Here is a 19394-nt window from a genome sequence, read left to right as displayed (position 1 = left end):
GATACAAGCACTCTGGAAAATAGTTTGATATTTTTTTAAAGTTTTAAACACACACAGTTCAAATAATTCAAATGTCATTGTCAAAATGTATTTACTTCAGTTTCACACAAAAGAGCTGTTATGACTTGTGATTTAATTGGGAAACACTACCAAGTCTACAGTACAAGCTACTTTCTAAAGTCATACAGTGTTAGATAATAGAGGTTGAGGGTGGTGTTTGTTCAGGCAACTTTTCACTGAGCTCAACAAAATAATAAAGCTTTATTTTTATTTGAACTGTGCTGTGTGGTAGAGAAAGCCAGTATACTCAGCTTCAGTTTTTGACAAAAAATTCATGGTGCCTGAATGTCGGTCAGTCAGTGAGAGCTAATGGAATTTGCTACTGACGTTATTGCTTTAGTAGCATGTAGTAGATTCAAGTTAATAGGCTTGAGGGCATGCGGGGTAATATTATAGTCAATTGAAAAACAAGGCAAATGATTTTGACCGATTTTTCTGTTGCATTTGCTGATTTGTTACCAATAAGGTTCAGTTTTTTATTTACAATCCGTTTTTAAAAATTGATAAATTGGACATAAAAGTGTAAAATTTTTGCTCTTTGACAGACTGGAAAATGAGGAGTCACAAATTGGGAGAAAGTATTTATATATCTGAGAAGAACTTATATCCAGAATACTTATAAAACTTTTAGAAGTCAGTAATAGGGAAACAAACAGTCCAGTTAAAAAAAAAAGGATTTGAACAGATATTTCTCCAAGGAATACATATGGCCGGAAAGTAAGAACAGGAAAAGATTCTCAACACCATTAGTCATTAGGGAAATGCAAATTGAAGCTACAGTGAAACACCATTGCACACATATTGGGATGATTAAAGGTAAAAGACTGACTAGACCAACTGTTGGTGAGCGAGTGGGCAACTGGAACTCTCATACACTGCTGTTAGATGTGTAACTGCTTTGGGAAATACTTGGGCAGTTTCTTAAATATTTAGATATATATCTCCCATATCATCCAGCCATTCTGCTTATAGGTACTGTTTACCCAAGAGAAATAGAAGCTTGTATCCATGCAAAGACTTGTGTACAAATGTTCCATGCCTGCTTTTAAGTAAATGACAACAACTGGAAACAACCCAGGTGTCTTATCAGTAGGCAAAAGGGGTCAGCAAGTACTGGTATAGTCATACAAGGAAATGCTACCCAGCAGTGAAAAAGATTGAACGTTGATCAGCACGACAGCATGGATGAATCTGCCCCATGGTCATATCTCCATGGCACATTAGAGTGATTTTCAACTGGTGTGTGACAAGAATTGTTAAAATATGCAATACTTGACTATTTAATTTAAAAAAGGGGCACTGACCTCTTTTCATTAGATTGTCAAGTGAAAATAATGAAAACAGCCAACACAACAATAGCCATCAGTGAATGAATCAAAACTACACCTATTCTTCTCTTCTCAGATTGGCAAAAAATGTATTTTTTGGTGTGCTGCAGAATTTTAGAAATTAGCTTATGTGTGCCATGATATTAAAAAAGGTTGGAAATCACTGGCATAATAAATGATTTTGTGCCTGATATTTTTTTGCTTGTTGAAAAGAATTTGATTTCTTAAAACGTATGATTGTTTTTGTTTATTCTATTTTAATACTCAGGTGACTTGGCATGAAATTGCGCGGCCTCAGATACATGGATATGACCTGAAATGTTTGGCAATGATTAATCGATTTCAGTTTGTATCTGGAGCAGATGAGAAAGTTCTTCGAGTATTTTCTGCACCTCGGAATTTTGTGGAAAATTTTTGTGCCATTACAGGCCAGTCTCTGAATAATGTGCTTCATAATGTGAGTATCTCTTTAAATGTTTTAACTAAATCTAGTCACTTTGTTTGAATTTTTTTAAAGAAGTTTTATTCTTTTTTAAAGATTTTATTTATTTATTTTTAGAGCTAGAGGAAGGCAGGGAGAAAGGGAGAGAAACATCAATGTGTGGTTGCCTCTTGTGCACCCCCACTGGGGACCTGGCCCACAACCCTGGCATGTGCCCTGACTGGGAATTGAACCGGTAACCCTTTGGTTCATAGGCTGGCACTCAGTCTGCTGAGCCCCACCAGCCAGGGCATTCATTTTAATTTTTAAAGATTTGCTTCAGGCTGTCAATAGAGTATATGGGTAGAAAGGAGTTAAGTCAGTTTATTATTGGCTTGATGAACTTTTGTGTGAACTGTGGCATGCAGTAATTTAAATATTAAGTATTTGCTAGCAAAACCAGTAATTTTATAACAAATTGTCCCAAGACACTAAAAAATTTAAATGTTGAAATAAGGTGTGAATACTGTATATTATCACCATGCTGGCTTTGATAGTTAGCATACGGTTTCATGTGAGATAATTGATCAATATAAATTGCATAATTTGAGCAAATTATTGGCATTTCAGATGGCACTCTATAAAACACTTTAAAAACATTTAATTATTTGAATATGTTTAATCAAAATATGATGCCAGCCTTTCTGGGAAACAACTGTGTTTGCATCAGCATCATTAGGGATGTGCCTGTGAGAGACTCTTGGAAGTAGGGCTCCGGGCCTTACATTTTCAGCTCCCTCTTTGCTAGAAGCCTGCCCTGTGCATTTCCTGTCAGACCCTGAAACCCAGTGAGCTGTTAGGGTTTGATGAGCCTGTGGATGAGAGGATGCTCAGCTTTCTGGATTGGGCAGAGGGTTGGGGGTTTAGCTGAAGCCTGTCTGTTGGAGAGTGTTTGCTTAGCATTGCACCTGTTGGTTCAGGATATGGAAGTGTGCGCAGACACCCGCACAAAGGTGATCTTTAAGCTGCTTCTCAGCACTTACGACATGACATTTTTGTAGTGCTTGAGGTAACAGTAACTTTCAGTGTTTGAAACATACGTCATACTTTCTATTCCAGCAAGATGGTGAGCTTCCAGAAGGAGCTACTGTCCCTGCTTTGGGATTATCAAATAAAGCTGTCTTTCAGGGTAAGACTTTAGCCTCCAAAATTATTGAACCCATAGTGTACATAAAACCTACTTACACACTTGTACAGCATGTACATAGTATTCATTACAGCCAGTCTTTTTAAAAATATCACAATACATGCATCTGTCTTTATCACATATTTTGTGATAAGTACTCTGTACACATGCAGACCTTGAGGTGGGTGCAGCTTTCACAAAGTGTGTCATGGAGAACTATAACCATGAATGCTAATATGGGTGCCTAAAGAATGTTCCATAGTTTTAAAAGTTTGGGAAATACTAGGTCAAAGAAAAGGAAGGAGTCCCTATATAGTTGACTAGCACAAATGTGCTTCTACGAGCACATTTGTAAAACACTGGAGTAGTAGAAATAACTGTAGCTTTGGAACCACGTGGATATGGCTTGAGTTACTCTACTTTTAAGTGCCATTACTTTCTAACTGATAGCCTTAATATTAGAACATGTGTAGAAGACATAAAGGTGGTCGTGACTGCATTCATGATGTGTTTCTTTTGAACTAGGAGATATAGCTTCTCAGCCTTCTGAGGAAGAAGAGCTGTTGACTAGTACAGGTTTTGAGTATCACCAGGTGGCCTTTCAACCCTCCATACTTACTGGTAAGAAATTTTAAAAAGATGATTTAATAGCATTATTAAGTACTTACATTTGTCACAGTTGACCTAAGTGATGAGTGCTCTACCATTTACTTTTTTTATTTGTATGGAAGTAGAAAAAAAATAATTGCAGTGCTATAAATTTATTGTAGAACCTCCCACTGAGGATCAACTTCTGCAGAATACTCTGTGGCCTGAAGTTCAAAAGCTGTAAGTTAAACTTTTAGCAGTTTGATCTGATTTTGTCATAACTTGTGACTCGCCTCCACAACTTGATTTTTTCCTTTGCTTTCCTCTTACCTACATTTCCTGCCCTGCTCTAAAGATCTTTTAGTGGCTTTCATGAGGGGGGAGAATCAAATTTTACATAGGTTTTTATATTACCGTGTCTTATATTTACTAGGCTAGTTTGTCAGTCTTAATTTTAAAAGTAAAGAAGCATATATATGTATATGCATACACACACACATATGTACATATATATACATTTTCCCCTCCTCTTTTAAAAGAGACTTTCAGTTTTTGTAATTCTGTTTGGTTTTCCTTTGTTGGTTTCTCATTATAAACCTTGCCATTGTTTATTTGCTGTTGTATTGGCTGGCTGGGGGTAAAAACTTGTATTTTAATTTAATTATATGGATAAGTTGTATTACTTGTAGAAAACTGGCATTTTTCTCCAGTCTCTGTGTTTTCCCCCAAATGTTTGCTTAGAAATTTAATGTTCTCTGCAATAACTGTGTGTTAGCTAGAGAGATTGATGTTATTCTTTTCACATTTAAAAATTTTGTAGCAAGAGGATATTTACTAATACAGGGGTCATGCATTTTCTCCTTTTAAATTTTAGATATGGACATGGTTATGAATTATTTTGTGTTGCTTGTAACAATTCAAAGACTCTACTTGCCTCAGCTTGCAAGGTAGGGAATTTTGCTTTTTTCTTCTACTTGGTCCCAGGTTGAGTCATTGGGCTCCTGCAAGTTTGGTAGCAGTTTAGTCAGCACACCATGTGAACAGTCACTGGTGTCTGCTTTTTCTGCATCATGCTTTCTGAGCCTCTTTTTATCTGTTTCATCAAAAACTTGCAGTTGCATTTACATCTGTTTCAGTAATTGCCCTGACTGGTGTTGCTCAGTGGTTGGGCATCTTCCTGCAACCAGATGGTTGCTGGTTTGATTCCCAGTCAGGGCGTAGGCCTGGGTTGCAGCCAGGTCCCCAGGTAGGAGCGTGCAAGAGGCTACTGATTGATGCTTTTCTCTCACATTGATGTTTCTCTCCCTTTCTTTTTCCTTCCCTTATCTCTTTAAAATAAATAAAACATTTTTAAAACTCTATTTCACCTGCACATTTTTATTCCTAAATATTTGATTTGAATTGATTTATGCCTCTACTCGAAAATTAGTCAGATATCTTAAAAATGAGAATTGAAAACATGATACAGTTAAAATAATTAGAGTCCTGGAGACACAGAGGAATGAGAAGAGGGCACTCCATCGGAGGTTTCTCGAGGACACTCTTGGTTTGGACCTATAGGTGGAGTCCCTCTGCCCATGCAAGGGTGAGGTGGGGGGTGGCCTGCTCAGCTAGCCACCAGCATGAAACTGTCAAATAGTGCACTTCACACGTTGGCCTGGGAGACTTATCTAGAACTATTTAGTACTCATCCATTTTCTGTGGAGTGAAATAATATTTATAAAGGCTTGCCTGAAGGGTCTGAGACCTACACAGTCCTCTAAATTTTCTAAAGTTTATCTACTTGATTTAAGCATGGCAATGAGAGCTGTCAATCTATGTGGTCCACTGTCCCTGCTTTTGCTGTGGCTTCTTGCCACTGGCCTGTATTGAGAGGCATCATAAAAGATTGCTGTGCCCTGCTCCTCTACCCCGCTTGCTTGTTGTCCCCTCTGTGAGGATGGTACCGAGAGTACTTCCTTTTCTTACAGGGGCCTGTGGGAAGAATGGAGCTTAGTAGCAGGAATAGCTGTGCTTCTACTGAGCAGCTAATTTGTTTTTGCTTAGGGTACTGTTAATCATGTAAGTGATTATTTTTTCAAGTTGGCTCACTTGTAGCAAGCATGTGCAACTTTTTTTTTTTAATCGTGTACTTTTCCTCTGTGTTGTATATTTTAGTACAATGGAAAAGAGGCGTGGTTGATAATGTAGTTTGGGAAGTTCAAATCTGAATGTTTGTGTAAACTCACCTGCTCAATAGAAGGACCCATGGAAACTTGTAGTAGCCTTACCCTCTAGGCATCAACTTGAAGGTAGCTGGGTTTCCTAATGAAGGTTTTGTTTTGTTTTGACTGGTAAAGCAAATGAGTAGATGCATCTTTATTTTAAACTAATGTTTTTAACAGCTTTATTTAGATGCCATTACTGTTCTATAAGTTGCATGTTGAAAGTGAAAAATTTGATAAGTTTTAACAAATCTGTATACCTGTGAAATTATTAGCAAACTCAAGATAATCTACATATCCATCAATCCCCCAAATTTTATCTGCCCCATGACAATTTTTTCCAACCCCTCCTTACCCTCTCCAGCCTCCTTCCATAGAAGACCACTAATCTGCTTTTTGTCATAATAGAGTACTTTGCATTTTCTAAAATTCTGTATAGTTGGAATCATACAGTATGTACTCTTTTGAGGGGGAGGGTCTGGCTTTTTTCATCCACATTGCATGTATCAATACTTCATTCTATTTTTGTTGCTGAATAGTTTTCCCTTTTATAGACGTGTCACAATTTGTTGATCCATTCACTTTTTAATGGACATTTGAATTGTTTACAAAATTTTTGGCTTTTATTGGTAAAGTAGTTATGAGTATTGGTGTACAAGTTTGCATGGATATATGCTTTTATTTCTTTTGAGTAAATACCTAAGAGTGGAATTGCTAGGTGATTTGGTAGATGTACCTTTTTAAGAAACTGGCAATGTATTTTCCAAAGTGGTTATACCATGTCAGAAGCCCACCAGCAATATAGTAGAGTTCTAGTTGCTCCGTGCCCTCACCAACACTTGGCATGGTCGCTCTTTCTAACCATTCTAATAGGTTAATAGGTGTGTAATATTTCATTGTGGCTCCATTTGCTTTTGCTTAATGTGTCTGTTGTCCATTTATATTATCTTCTTTAATGAAAGATCTTCATTATTGTGCCCATTTCTTTATTAGGTTGTTTTATTGCTGAATTTTGAAAAGTTCTTTAAGTACATTGGATCAACCATCAGATACATGCTGTGCAGATAATTATTCCCAGTGGCTTTTCTTCTCATTTTCCTGAGTGTTGTTTAAAGAGCAGAAGTTGTATGATTTGATGAAGTCTGTTTACCAATTTTTCCATATTAGTTTGCATTTTTTTGTTTGTTGTAATGTGGATGTTTACTACTATAGATTTCCCTCTAAGTGTAGTTTTTGAGGCATTGCGCAAATTTTCATTTTCATTTAATTAAAAACACTTTTCTAATGTTACTTCGATTTCATATTTAAACTATCGTTTATTTTGAAATGTATTAGTTTCTGTATTCTGAGTGTTTTCTAGTTATCTTTCTGTTACTGACTTCTAATTTAATTTCATTGTGGTCAGAGAACAAATATGATTTGAATCTTTTAAAATTTAATCTTGGTAAATTTCCATGTTCACTTTGAAAAGAATGGATTCTATTTCTGCTGGGTGGAGTGTTCTGAAAATATGAGCCATGTCTGATTGCTCAGTAGCATGGTTAAACTCTTTGTCCTTTCAGTTCTATTGAGAGTGTCATTGTGAAGTTTATGATTTTGACTGTGGACTTGTCTTTTAATCCTTGCAAGTCAGTCAGTTTTTACTTTTATGTATTTTGAAGTCTGTTGTTAAACCATTTTTCATTGTCATATTTTCTTGATTAATTGACCCTCTTTAATTTCTGGTAATATTTTATACTTTGAAATCTACTTTGTTGTTAATATAGCCACTCTATTTTCTTTTCAGTAGTGCTTGAATTATATATCTTTTCTCATAATATTATTTTTAAGCTGTTTGTTTTCTTTTATTTCCAGTGGGTTTTAGAGGGGCAGCATGGAATTGGGTCTTGCTTTTTTACTCATCTTGTTAATTTTTCATTGTAATAGGGGTTTTATTAAACCATTTACCTTTTTTTTAAAAGATTTCATTTATTTATTTTTAGAGATGGGGAGGGAGGGCAAAAGAGAGGGAGAGAAACATCAATGTGTGATTGCCTCTTACATGGCCTCCACGGGGGACCTGGCCCGCAACTCAGGCATGTGCACTGACTGGGAATCGAACTTGCGACCCTTTGGTTCGCAGCCTGTGCTCAGTCCACTGAGCTGCACCAACCAGGGTAAACCATTTAGCTTTAATGTTGTAATTGATATGGTTAAATATAAATCTGTCATCTTGTTATTTGCTTTCTACTTGATCCATCTCTTCTTTGGTCCATTTTACTTAGATTAGATTGATTACGTCTTATGATTTTACTTTATCTCTTCTGTGTGGTCAGTAGATATACATTTTTGTTGTGTTATTTTATTGGTGGTTTTACATTTTCATAGTATACATCTTTAATTTACTACAGTCCGCCTTCAAGTAATATTATACTATTTTATATACAATTTAAGAACTCTACAGAAGTATACTTTGGTTTTCCCCTACTTTGTGGTATTGTTGTACATTTTACTTATTCATAGAAATCCCATAACATATTGTTATTTTTGTTTTGGCCCGTCAATTATCTTTTAGAGATTTAAGTAATAAAAAAATTCCCATCAGATATCATTTTCCTTCTGCCTAGACAGTATTCTTCTATATTCTTTGTAATGTAATTCTGCTAGTCATTATTTTTTTTCAGACTTTGTTAGCCTGAAAACTATTTCTTCATTTTTTGAATGATATTTATAGTGGGTAAAGAATTGTTGGTTTTCCTTTTGTATATTGAAATGTTGCTACATTTTCTTTGGATGTGCATTATTTCTCATGAGTCTGCTGTATTTTGTCTTTGTTCCTTAGTAATGGATTTTTTCTCTCCAAATGCAATTTCATATTTATTGCTGGTTTTAAACAATCTGAGTATTGTTGGTACAGTTTTCTTCATGTTTCTTGTGCTTGGATTTTGTTGAACTCCATGGATCAATAGGTACTATTTTCATCAAATTTGGAAAATTTTCAGCCATTATCTTAAGTATTTTTTTCTTCTCATCCTTTCTGGGGACTATAGTTACACCTATATTTAACTGCTTAAAGTTGTCATAGAGTTTGGTGATATTCCCCCCCCCCCCCCACTCTGATTCATTTTGTCTCTCAAAGATCAATTTTCTTTGTTTACGGATATCTCAGTTTTGATGTGCCATAATTTTTATGTATTTTGTGTGGATTTTTAGGGTTTTTTTGTACAAGAGAGTAAAATCTGATCCTGTTATTTCATATTGACTAGAAGTGAGTGTCGTTTTTTTAAACATTTTATTTATTTAATTGTAGAGAAAGGGGAGAGGAGGGAGAAAGAGAGGAGAGAAACATTGATATATGACAGATAGAGATACATGGATCTGTTGCCTCTGGCACGCCACCAAGTGGGGACCTGGCCTGCAACCCAGGCAGGTGCCCTGACTGGGAATCAAACTTGCAGCTTTTTGGGTTGTAGGTGAGCACTCAGTCCACTGAGCCACACCAGCCAGGGTGAAGTGAAGGTCTTTAAACTATTGTTTCATTTCTCTCCTGCAGGCAACTAAGAAAGAGCATGCAGCCATCATTCTTTGGAACACTACATCTTGGAAACAGGTGCAGAACTTAGTTTTCCACACTCTGACTGTCACACAGATGGCCTTCTCACCTAATGACAAGTTCTTACTGGCTGTTTCCAGAGATCGGACCTGGTCACTATGGAAAAGGCAGGACACTATCTCACCTGAGTTAGGTAAAAACAGTTTCTGATTAGGAAGATTATTAGACGGGTATATCCATTTTGTCCACCTTGAGCAGCTATTGGGTAAAGAGCAACAAAAATGATAACAGGTGAATGACAGAGTTTCACAGTTGTGAAGTCTTTCAAAATTCTGTTATAATTGAGGAAGACTTGGCCTTCCTCGTAAGATTCAGTGCAGGTGGTCTTTGGGTTGACTTCTTTGTGACTGTGTAGTCAGGATGGCATGTATTCAGACATCTTAGTTAAACATAAAAACCTGTATGTAGAAAATTTAGTTTTTGCTAATGGTTATAGAATGCTACCATAAAACCAAATGGATGGCATATTCCAATCTAGGGATTTATGGGAGAGGAATAATGAAGATAAAAACTTAGAAGGACAATTATCTTTATCCATTTCCTACCCAATCCTGTCACTTTTTTAATAGGGAAGGGTGCTTTAGGCAACCGTGTGTGAAAAACCCCTGGACAAGATGTTAACACTCCTGCCTGCATTCTGTGCTGAGCCTGGCAGAGATTTAAAAAAAGAGAGAGAGAAAGGAAAAGCTTTGTTTTGTTTCCACAGTGGCCATTCCTGTCCCCCGTTTCTTTGGGTAAAATCTAGAGAGTGTTTAAAGTATCTCTGTGTTGTTTACACCTACTTTTAATTTTCTATTTTCATAACAACCTGCATTTATTTTGATCTTGTGACATTTCTGATCCCTTAGTTTCTTGTCTTAGAGAATACCAGGAACTATGGCATGTACTCACTCGGCATTATGTGTTAGAAAAGACTTTCTCTTGCAACTAACTAGTGATTTTCTGACATGCATCCTTTAGCCTTTAAAATAGTAAAGTGATACTAGTAACATATCCATTAATTTGCTTTATCTTATTGGATTATGGATTAATAGATGCCTTCCTCTTCCCTCCTCATAAGCAGTTATGTGTTTTAGGTTTAGTCCATATAAGGGCTATAAGTTACCTTACATTTAAATCTTACAAAGGAATAGGTTTTTTAAAGTTTGGGTTTTTTTAAACATTATTTAAGGGAACATTAATCTTTTTTCCACAGCTTAATATGCAAATTTGGCTGTTTCCTGAGTAAGGTAAATTGCTTGAGGTTTCTACCCTAGGCGTAAATTGAACTGTTAGCTGCATGCCCAGAAGATGTTTGTTGTCAGTCACTGGAGAGTGACTAGTTGATATAAAATCACTTTCTACTAGAACAATAACTGTGTTCCCATAACCTCTGGTAAGGAGTCATTTGCATAGCCTTGGTCTGTTGCAAAAGTCAGCATATGCAAACTGAATATGGCACTTAAAAAATAGCTTTTTAACAGGCAAAAAAAAAAAAAGCCAAAACAGCTTTCTCTGCTTTGTGAGTAGTATCTGCATGTTTCTTTCAGACCCAATTTTCAGTCTCTTTGCCTTCACCAACAAAGTCACTGCTGTGCACAGCAGAATTATTTGGTCTTGTGATTGGAGTCCTGACAGCAAGTTTTTCTTCACTGGAAGTCGGGACAGAAAGGTAATGTTTAAAATTTTAATATTTTTTCAAATGTAAAATGATGTTATTACAGGTATATTTGGATAGAAACCACATAATCCTGACTTGCTGATACAACTTTTAAAAACTGATTTATGTATTTCCTCTTTGTTTTTCATATGCATACATAAAAAAGTATTTTCTTGTTTAAATTTTTAAGTACATTTCTTTGAAATCTCAAATATAAGACCTTTTAAACCCACAACCTGGATCAAATGTCCCGAGTGGGAGAAAAGTAGTAAATGAAATGGATCAAGACTAAGAAAGTGGGAGAGCAGGAGCAGGGCAAGGGGGCCTCGGGGGGATCACATTTCTACTTTTTTTTCATCCTTTTATGAGTGAAATTTTGTTCCTGTAATGAATGATTATTACCTTTTCATTCAGTGGAGAGAGAGGGAGGGAGGGAGGGGGAGAGAGAGAGAGCGAGTGAGCGAGTGAGCGAGCGAGAGTGCGTGTGTATGTGTGAGATTCAAGCTTTCCAAAATCCAGAACAAGTTACCTAGCAGTGGTGTCTTGACCGTGACGCCTTGCCCTTGTTCTCTGGGAAATGTTCACCTGGCTTTTGGTCTTTCGTACTCTTTATTTCCTTTTACTGCAGACCAGAGGTGGTGAGGCAGTTTCCTCTTCCTACCCTTTCCAGTCCCGGTCAAGGTACAAATTACTGAAGCAGAGGGCCGGCATGGGCATGTTGTCACCCAGTGAGACACTGAAATGTTAGCCCTAAAACGCTTGCCCTCAGACCTTCACTTCTGTTCACTTCCCTGTTTAATTCTTCCCTGGCATTTATTTGTGTAACCTCTGCTTGCTGCCGAGGAAGCAGGACTGTGTCTGTCCGCCACAGTCACACCCAGTAGCAGATGGCCCAGCTGTGGCTGTCAGGGATACATCAGGGCTGAAATGGCATGGCACCATCAGCTGCACATGATACGAAACACTCTTCCACTTGCTTGGGTAGAACCCTCTGCTTGGAATCTTGCTTTGGTCCTGCATTTTGAAATTATGGTCCACTTTACTTCCCTGTCCATTTCTTTGTGACCAGTCACACCCGCTCGAGGCATGAGCTTCCAAGGAAGCCTTATGTCTTATATGGGGTCTCCTCAAGGCTAAGGCCTCGTGACAGCTGAGCTGATGCCCTGAGCAGTGGATGGTATAGAGGAGGAACCAGGGACTTGATTGGTCCCCATATATTTGTGAAGTAACTTCTTGGGCCGGTGCATGAGCCCTTCAGTGAGCACATTATCATTTGAGTCTCGCTGGATCAGAACTGCTTTCCTGAGTGTGAAGCCCACCCCCTGACAAGAACAGTCCATCTAGGCTGGCACACTTAGGTAGTTGAGGTGCCAGAGACTTGTGTCTGCTACACTGTGCTTCTCTGTGATGCTTAAAGTGATTTTAAATCCTGGAACACAAATGTAAGCGCTGAATATTTTTGAGTGCCAGAGCAGGTATTTTGCATTGTCTGTGATGCTGAAACTCGCTAATGTATTGCTGGAAGCCTTACAAGGGAAAGCTTTACAGAGTTTGATCTTTTTTTGCTAGGTGGTTGTCTGGGGGGAATGCGACTCCAGCGATGATGCCATCGAGCACAGCGTTGGCCCCTGCTCCTCCATCCTGGACGTGGGTGGGTCTGTGACAGCCGTCAGCGTCTGCCCCGTGCTTAACCTTTCCCAACGGTTAGTCTCTGTGTGGGGTTTCCTTATATGTTTCCTTTAAGACCACCACTTGGTTTGTCAATGTGTAGCCCACTTACACTTTCATTCATGGGTTCTCTTTGCTTCTGAGCTGCTATTTTTTTCCCATAATGCTTATGTTTCTCATAAGAATTTGTAAATTGATAGAACTTGATAATATTCAAAGTGGTGAAGGGAGATTGGGAGTAGAACTGAAAGGTTCTTACTTCACCAAATTCGGGACTGGGGTGCTTTCTGTGAAATAAGTGTCTTCAGCAGAACAAGGGCCCCTGTGCAGCCAGCCAGGGAAACATTGGTTCTCGGGCTTTGCCAGTGGAAGATAGCGGTAAAACTGTGGGCCCCTCGGTGGAAAGGAGGCTCCTTGAGGGCACAGTATAGCAGTGTGCCATATTCTGGGCTGGTGGCTTTAAACAGAGGCCTTTGTAAGCATGGGGCAGTTGGGAACACTGAAGAACTACTTTAGTGTGATGATGGAGATGATAGAAATTCATGCTGCATTAATAACTGCCTTCCTCCCCCTTAAAAACAGATACGTTGTTGCAGTAGGATTAGAATGTGGAAAGATTTGTTTATACACCTGGAAAAAGACTGATCAAATTCCAGAAGTAAATGACTGGACTCGCTCTATAGAAACAAGTCAGAGGTATTTTCTTCCTATTTTTGCTTCCATCAGACTAGATCGAAATAACTTTAGCAGCAAATTTTATGTCACATTTGCATGGAGAAGGACAGAAGTCTGTATTTATGGTGCCCACCAGTAAGTGGTCCCCTTGTGTTCTTTGGTATAATTTCTTAAAGCTGGTGTGTGTTGCCAAATGGCTCTTGGTTTTTAAAAGTTTACTTGACCAGATTGCTTGTTTGCATAATATTATTTTTACAGATAACACATTTAAGAAAAGTGATTTTCATAATGGTGTATTTTAAAGTTTGATAAAATCAATTCAAAATGTTGGTGATTTTTTGTAATACTGATTGGTTTTGGTGGCATTTGAACACTTCAGCTCAGGTCCCACAGTGGAGCAAACTGTCAGGTACCCCTCAAAGCCCTGTGACTAACCTGTACCCAGGCTTCACACACACCCTGGGCACGGGCCTCTGCCACGGGAGCTGGGTCAGAGGACCTGCTCTTCAGAACATCCTCCCCACCTCCACCTGCCCAGAGAATAGGGATCGATTGATTATTTATTTATTTATAAAAACCATCAGCATTTTTTAAGGATTTTATTTTATTTATTTATTTATTTATTTATTTATTTATTTATTTTAGACAGAGAATGGAGGGAGACAGAGGGGGAGAGAAACAACAGTGGTTGCCTCTTGTGTGTCCCCTACTGGGGACTTGGCCTGCAACCCAGGCATGTGCCCTGACTGGGAATTGAACTGGCAACCCTTTGGTTCATAGGCCAGCGCTCAATGCACTGAGCTACACCAGCCAGGGCAGGTATAATTTTTTAATTTTATCTTTTTTTACACATTTTACTCCTTAAAACTATCTAACCTTCTAGAAAGGTCACCAATGTCATTCTGTATCAGATTTTCTTAGGATTCTTCAACTTTCATATATCTGAACTGTTCAGAATATAATTTAAAAAATGGTTCTAAATAGCATTTCATGATGAGATGGCTGTCTCGAAGGAGAGAGACTTGTGAGCATGTCTCTTACACGATGTTTCATCCTGGGGAACTTGTCTCCTTGCCCACAAAGTGTGTTAGTGCTCATTATAACTCTATTTGTTAAAATGAAATCTGCCTTTATTACTGCAGCCCTCATGGCTTCTCTCCTGCCTCTCTGATGCTGCAGCCAGCAGTTGAAATAGTTCATGCTGTTGGCTTACTGAAGAGGGAGGTATTCCAATGAAATTCTGTATTGTAGGCACTTGAAGTCTTTTTTCCTGGCTTCCCCTCCCTTTTCTTTTCCCTCCTTTCACCTTGCCTGCCCACAGTGCTGTATCTGCCTTTGCCTGGTACCCAGACCACTTCCGTGGCCTGAATGTGGGAGGGACATTGGCAGGAAGTCCCTTAGAAAGCACAGGCAGGTGACATGTTCAGAATTTTAGTTTTTCATTGTAAGATTTTTTTAAAGTCATTATGGTGATTTTGGATTTATAAGGACTAATTCCTGACTTCCTGACTTAACACATTATATTAATTGGATTGCTAATGTTTCAATTACCAAATTTCAAGTACCTTTCAAATGATTACTAGCAAACTTTTTGGCCCATGCCCAAACTTTTTGCTAGTAATGAGACACAAAGATAGTTGATAAGCAAAGACTCTTTTAGGTTTGTTCCCCCTACTCCTGGTGTTCTAAATGTCAGATGTAGTAACATGATGGGTTTAAAAAATATCAAAAAAAAAGAAACCTTCCTTCTCAACGTTTGTGTAGGCAGATGAGTAGAGTCTCTCAGAGCGACTCCCCTGGGAAGCAGTGTACTTCATACACACACTCGTTTCAGTGATGTCACTTCCTCAGATCATTCTTCGAACTTCTGTTTAGGAACCGTGTTCAGAACTAGCTTACCTGATGCAAGAAGCTAACTATAATACCTCTTATAGTTCTACTCATTTTGATTGTAGTTTTTAAAGCTCATCTCCAAATGACTTAACTATTTTCAGTAATCAAATTCATCCTCACACAAAGATGAGCTATCATTGATAGTACTCAAGTCATAGCCTGCATAATATAATATGGAAGCATTTCCTTTAGAAGAATTTCGGGGAGCATTGAGGCACGGCAGCAGGTAACCTCCAAGCAGGAGGCCACTTGCAAGGGTTTGCAATCATTTGGTTGCATAGGTTCTGGAATGCTAATTTAAAAATGTGTTTCATACCTCAAGATTATACTTTAGTCCTACCTTTGAACCTGAGAGTACATCTGGTAACACATGTTCTCAGCATTTGAAGGTATAATTTGTGTGCTGTGGCATTGCTTTTGGTATTTACTGCCTTAAAATCTAACTTTTTTACTTTATTACTTTTTGGTTTAGAGGTCTAATTTGCTGGTTAAATTTACAGAGGGTACTCTATTTTCACAGAGATTTACCAATGATCTGTGTTTGGGAGCATTGCAGGTCTGCCATGGGGGTGGGGGATGGGCATTAATATGAGTTTCTTGCTCAAGGTCATGCAGTTGAAGATTACATTGGAGACCAAGATTCTTTCACTGGGCAGTTGATTAAATCTTTCACTGTCTCTCCTTACTCAGCAGTAAAAACGTAAGAGTCCATCCACGTCATAGGGGTGTCAGAAGAGTAAAATTATCTAGAATTATTGTCTTAAAGTCTGATTTAATAGCTGTGTCATGCATTCCACTAATCATTAAAATTTGGTGGTATCCTTGGTTAGTAAATGATATATTAACAGTTTTGAGTAAAAGGTGTTTTCAAGGTTAGAATAAAATGGCTGAAATATTAGTGATAGTATTTTAGAATCTGTACATTCTGACTTTTCAGGTTTTGACTTTGGTTTATGTTAACAATATTAATGGTTAAATTAATATGTAGGTGAGCACCTAGAAAAATATTTTGTAGTCATAACATGCATTCATTTCATGCTTTCTCTATGTCTGTTTTAGCCAAAGCCATACACTTGCTATCAGAAAGTTATGCTGGAAGAATTGTAATGGAAAAAGTGAACAGAAGGAAGCAGAAGGCACCGAGTGGTTACATTTTGCAAGCTGCGGCGAAGATCATACTGTGAAGATACACAAAGTAAACAGAGGTGCACTGTAATGGACTTCATAACTACAAATGTGTAACATTGGTGTCTTAAAATATTTGTCATAGATACCCTGTCTTCATAATTTCACTGAGTTTCATTTGTAAGCTCTATAGGAGTAGTATTAATTTGGGTCACAGACCCTTTGAAATAATGATGAAAGCTTCAGGCTCTTCATTCAGTATAGTTATATATGCAGACACCCAGAACCACGCCCATACTTTTAGGAATTCAGACCTGCATCCATGTGTTCCAAATAAGAACCTCCACTCTTTCTTTATGACCAAACTTGCCTAATTGTGTGCTTTTTGGGGCCTTCTCTTTTCATATGACCCTCTTTGGAACATTTCATTATTTATTACCTTCTTCAAAGGGAGGACATAGAAAATAGAGATAAAAGCCAGATTACTCAATTTTTATTTGAACAGTTTTTGTAAACAAACAGACCACACACAAAGCGTAGTCCTGACCCCTTCTTCCCAGTACACACAAACGATTTTAGGAATTTGGCAGGCTGTTGGGACTTTGAACTGCCATCAGCCATTTCTTTGTTTGTTAAAAATACTTGCATTCTTCTTTTAGGGTGTGACTTTAATTTGATAGACGTAGGAGCTGAGAAGTTGAGTTCTGAATCATTTGATTTTATGTGAAGTTATAAATAAGTCATGAGAGTAAAGGATGTCCTCCAGGGAGAATGAGTAGTAGAAGCAGAGGGAAGAAGGAGCTAGAAACAGAATGTTGGGTATGCCAGCTGAGCTTTGGGAGGTGGGCACAAGAATTGGTTAGAGAGGGGTTAAGAGGGGGTGTGAGAGGTACTACAAAGACTGGTGTGAGAGAGGAGGTTTGCCCCGACCCTCTTAGAACATGGAGTCATCTGGCAAATTGGTAGTTAAATGAATACTGTACGTAATAAATGTGCTGAAAGATTGGAAATGAGGGCTTTTCTAGTGCAACTTCATGCCATTATCTAACATGACATCTTGCTTCCAAAAATGTTAAGTGGTATTTTGTCTAAATTGAGATTTTTAGACAAGTGCTATCTAGTATTTCTTAGTTCAATAGAAGAATAATGTGAGTTGCATATGTAATTTAAAATTTTTTATATATAATAAAAGTAAACATAATCAGGTAAAAATAATTTACTTTTATTTATTTATTTATTTATAAAAAGATTTTATTTATTTATTTTTAGAGAGGGAAGGGAGGGAGATAGAGAGAGAGAGAGAGAGAAACATCAATGTGCGGTTGCTGGGGGTTATGGCCTGCAACCCAGGCATGTACCCTGGCTGGGAATTGAACCTGGGACACTTTGGTTCCCAGCCTGCGCTCAATCCACTGAGCTATGCCAGCCAGGGCTAACTTTTATTTTTTAAAAATATATTTTGTTGATTATTCTATTACAGTTGTCCCATTTTCCCCTCTTTATTCCCCTCCACCCTGCACACCCCCTCCCACCTGAATTCCCCTCCTTTAATTCATGTCCATGGGTCGTACATATAAGTTCTTTGGCTTCTGCATTTCCTGTACTATTCTTAACCTCCCACTATTTTCTACCTACCATTTATGCTACTTATTCTCTGTACCTTTCCCCATCTCTTTCCCTCCCCTTGCCCCACTGATAACCCTCCATGCAGTCTCCATTTCTGTGATTCTGTTCCTGTTCTAGTTGTTGGCTTAGTTTGTTTTTGTTGTGTTTTGTTTTTTACATTCAGTTGTTAATAGCTGTGAGTTTGTTGTCATTTTACTGTTGATATTTTTGATCTCCTTTTTTCTTAGATAAGTCCCTTTAACATTTCATATAATAAGGGCTTGGTGAAGATGAACTCCTTTAACTTGACCTTATCTGGGGAACAGTTTATCTGCCTTTCAATTCCAAATGATAGATAGAGTAATCTTGGATGTAGATCCTTGCCTTTCATGACTTTAAATACTTCTTTCCAGCCCCTTCTTGCCTGTAAGGTTTCTTTTGAGAAATCAGCTGATAGTCTAATGGGAACTCTTTTGTAGGTAACTCTCTCCTTTTCTGTTGCTGCTTTTAAGATTCTCTCCTCTTTCATCTTGGGTAATGTAATTATGGTGTGCCTTGGTGTATTCCTTCTTTAGTCTAACTTCTTTGGGACTCTCTGGGTGTCCTGGACTCCCTGAGAGTCTATTTCCTTTGCCAGATTGGAGAAGTTCTCCTTCATTATTTTTTCAAATAAGTCTTCAATTTCTTGGTCTTCCTCTTTTCCTTTTGGCACCCCTATGATTTGGATGTTGGAACATTTAAAGATGTCCTGGAGGTTCCTAAGCTTCTCCTCATTTTTTAAAATTTTTGTTTCTTCATTCTGTTCTGGTCGAATGTTTCTTTCTACCTTCTGCTCCAAACCCTTGATTTGAGTCCTGGTTTCCTTCCCGTCACTGTTGGTTACCTGTAGATTTTTCTTTATTTCACATAATGTGACCGTCATTGCTGCTTGGGTCTTTTTTATGCTGTCGAAGTATCCAGTGAGTTACAGGAGCATCCTGGTAACCAGTGTTTTGAACTGTGCGTCTGATAGGTTGGCTATCTCTTCGTTGCTTAATTGTATTTTTTCCTGGAGCTTTGATCTGTCTTTCATTTTGGCCATTTTTTTTTGGTCTCCCAGGCCTGTTATGGAGTAAGGGGCGGAGCCTTAGGTGTTCACCACTGTGGGGCAACCCGCATGGCTGCATTGTGGTGCTATAGGTGCGAGAGGGGTCTGAGAGGGAACAATGCCGCTTGTTCCACTGTCTGCCGATTTTCAGTCACTTCCCACAATCCACTACCCACTACCCACAATCAAATTGGGCCCTTCTGGTGCTGATTTCTTGGTGGGTGAGTTTGTGTGCATTCCAGGACCCTGTGGATCTTTCCAATGAACTCTCCTGTGAGGCTGGGAGTTTCTCCCGCTGCCGCCTCAACCCCCACAGGTGTTTT

At 38.2% G+C, this 19394-nt stretch overlaps 1 protein-coding gene across 1 annotated transcript in view; it reads left to right on the top strand.

The window, feature by feature from the left end:
• The window catches only part of ELP2 (elongator acetyltransferase complex subunit 2), a 43745-nt gene extending 26154 nt beyond the window's left edge, over positions 1-17591 (top strand). Inside the window, 10 exon segments of the mRNA XM_028524009.2 lie at positions 1657-1845; positions 2929-2998; positions 3521-3616; positions 3766-3823; positions 4458-4530; positions 9320-9512; positions 10909-11030; positions 12588-12721; positions 13269-13382; positions 16314-17591. Coding sequence (XP_028379810.1) covers positions 1657-1845; positions 2929-2998; positions 3521-3616; positions 3766-3823; positions 4458-4530; positions 9320-9512; positions 10909-11030; positions 12588-12721; positions 13269-13382; positions 16314-16470 — 1206 coding nt within the window. The 3' untranslated portion in view covers positions 16471-17591.
• Positions 17592-19394: the final 1803 nt, after the last annotated feature.

Source organism: Phyllostomus discolor, chromosome 9, assembly GCF_004126475.2.
Source record: "Phyllostomus discolor isolate MPI-MPIP mPhyDis1 chromosome 9, mPhyDis1.pri.v3, whole genome shotgun sequence".
NCBI lineage: Eukaryota > Metazoa > Chordata > Mammalia > Chiroptera > Phyllostomidae > Phyllostomus > Phyllostomus discolor.
This window is presented reverse-complemented; position numbering and strand designations above follow the sequence as displayed.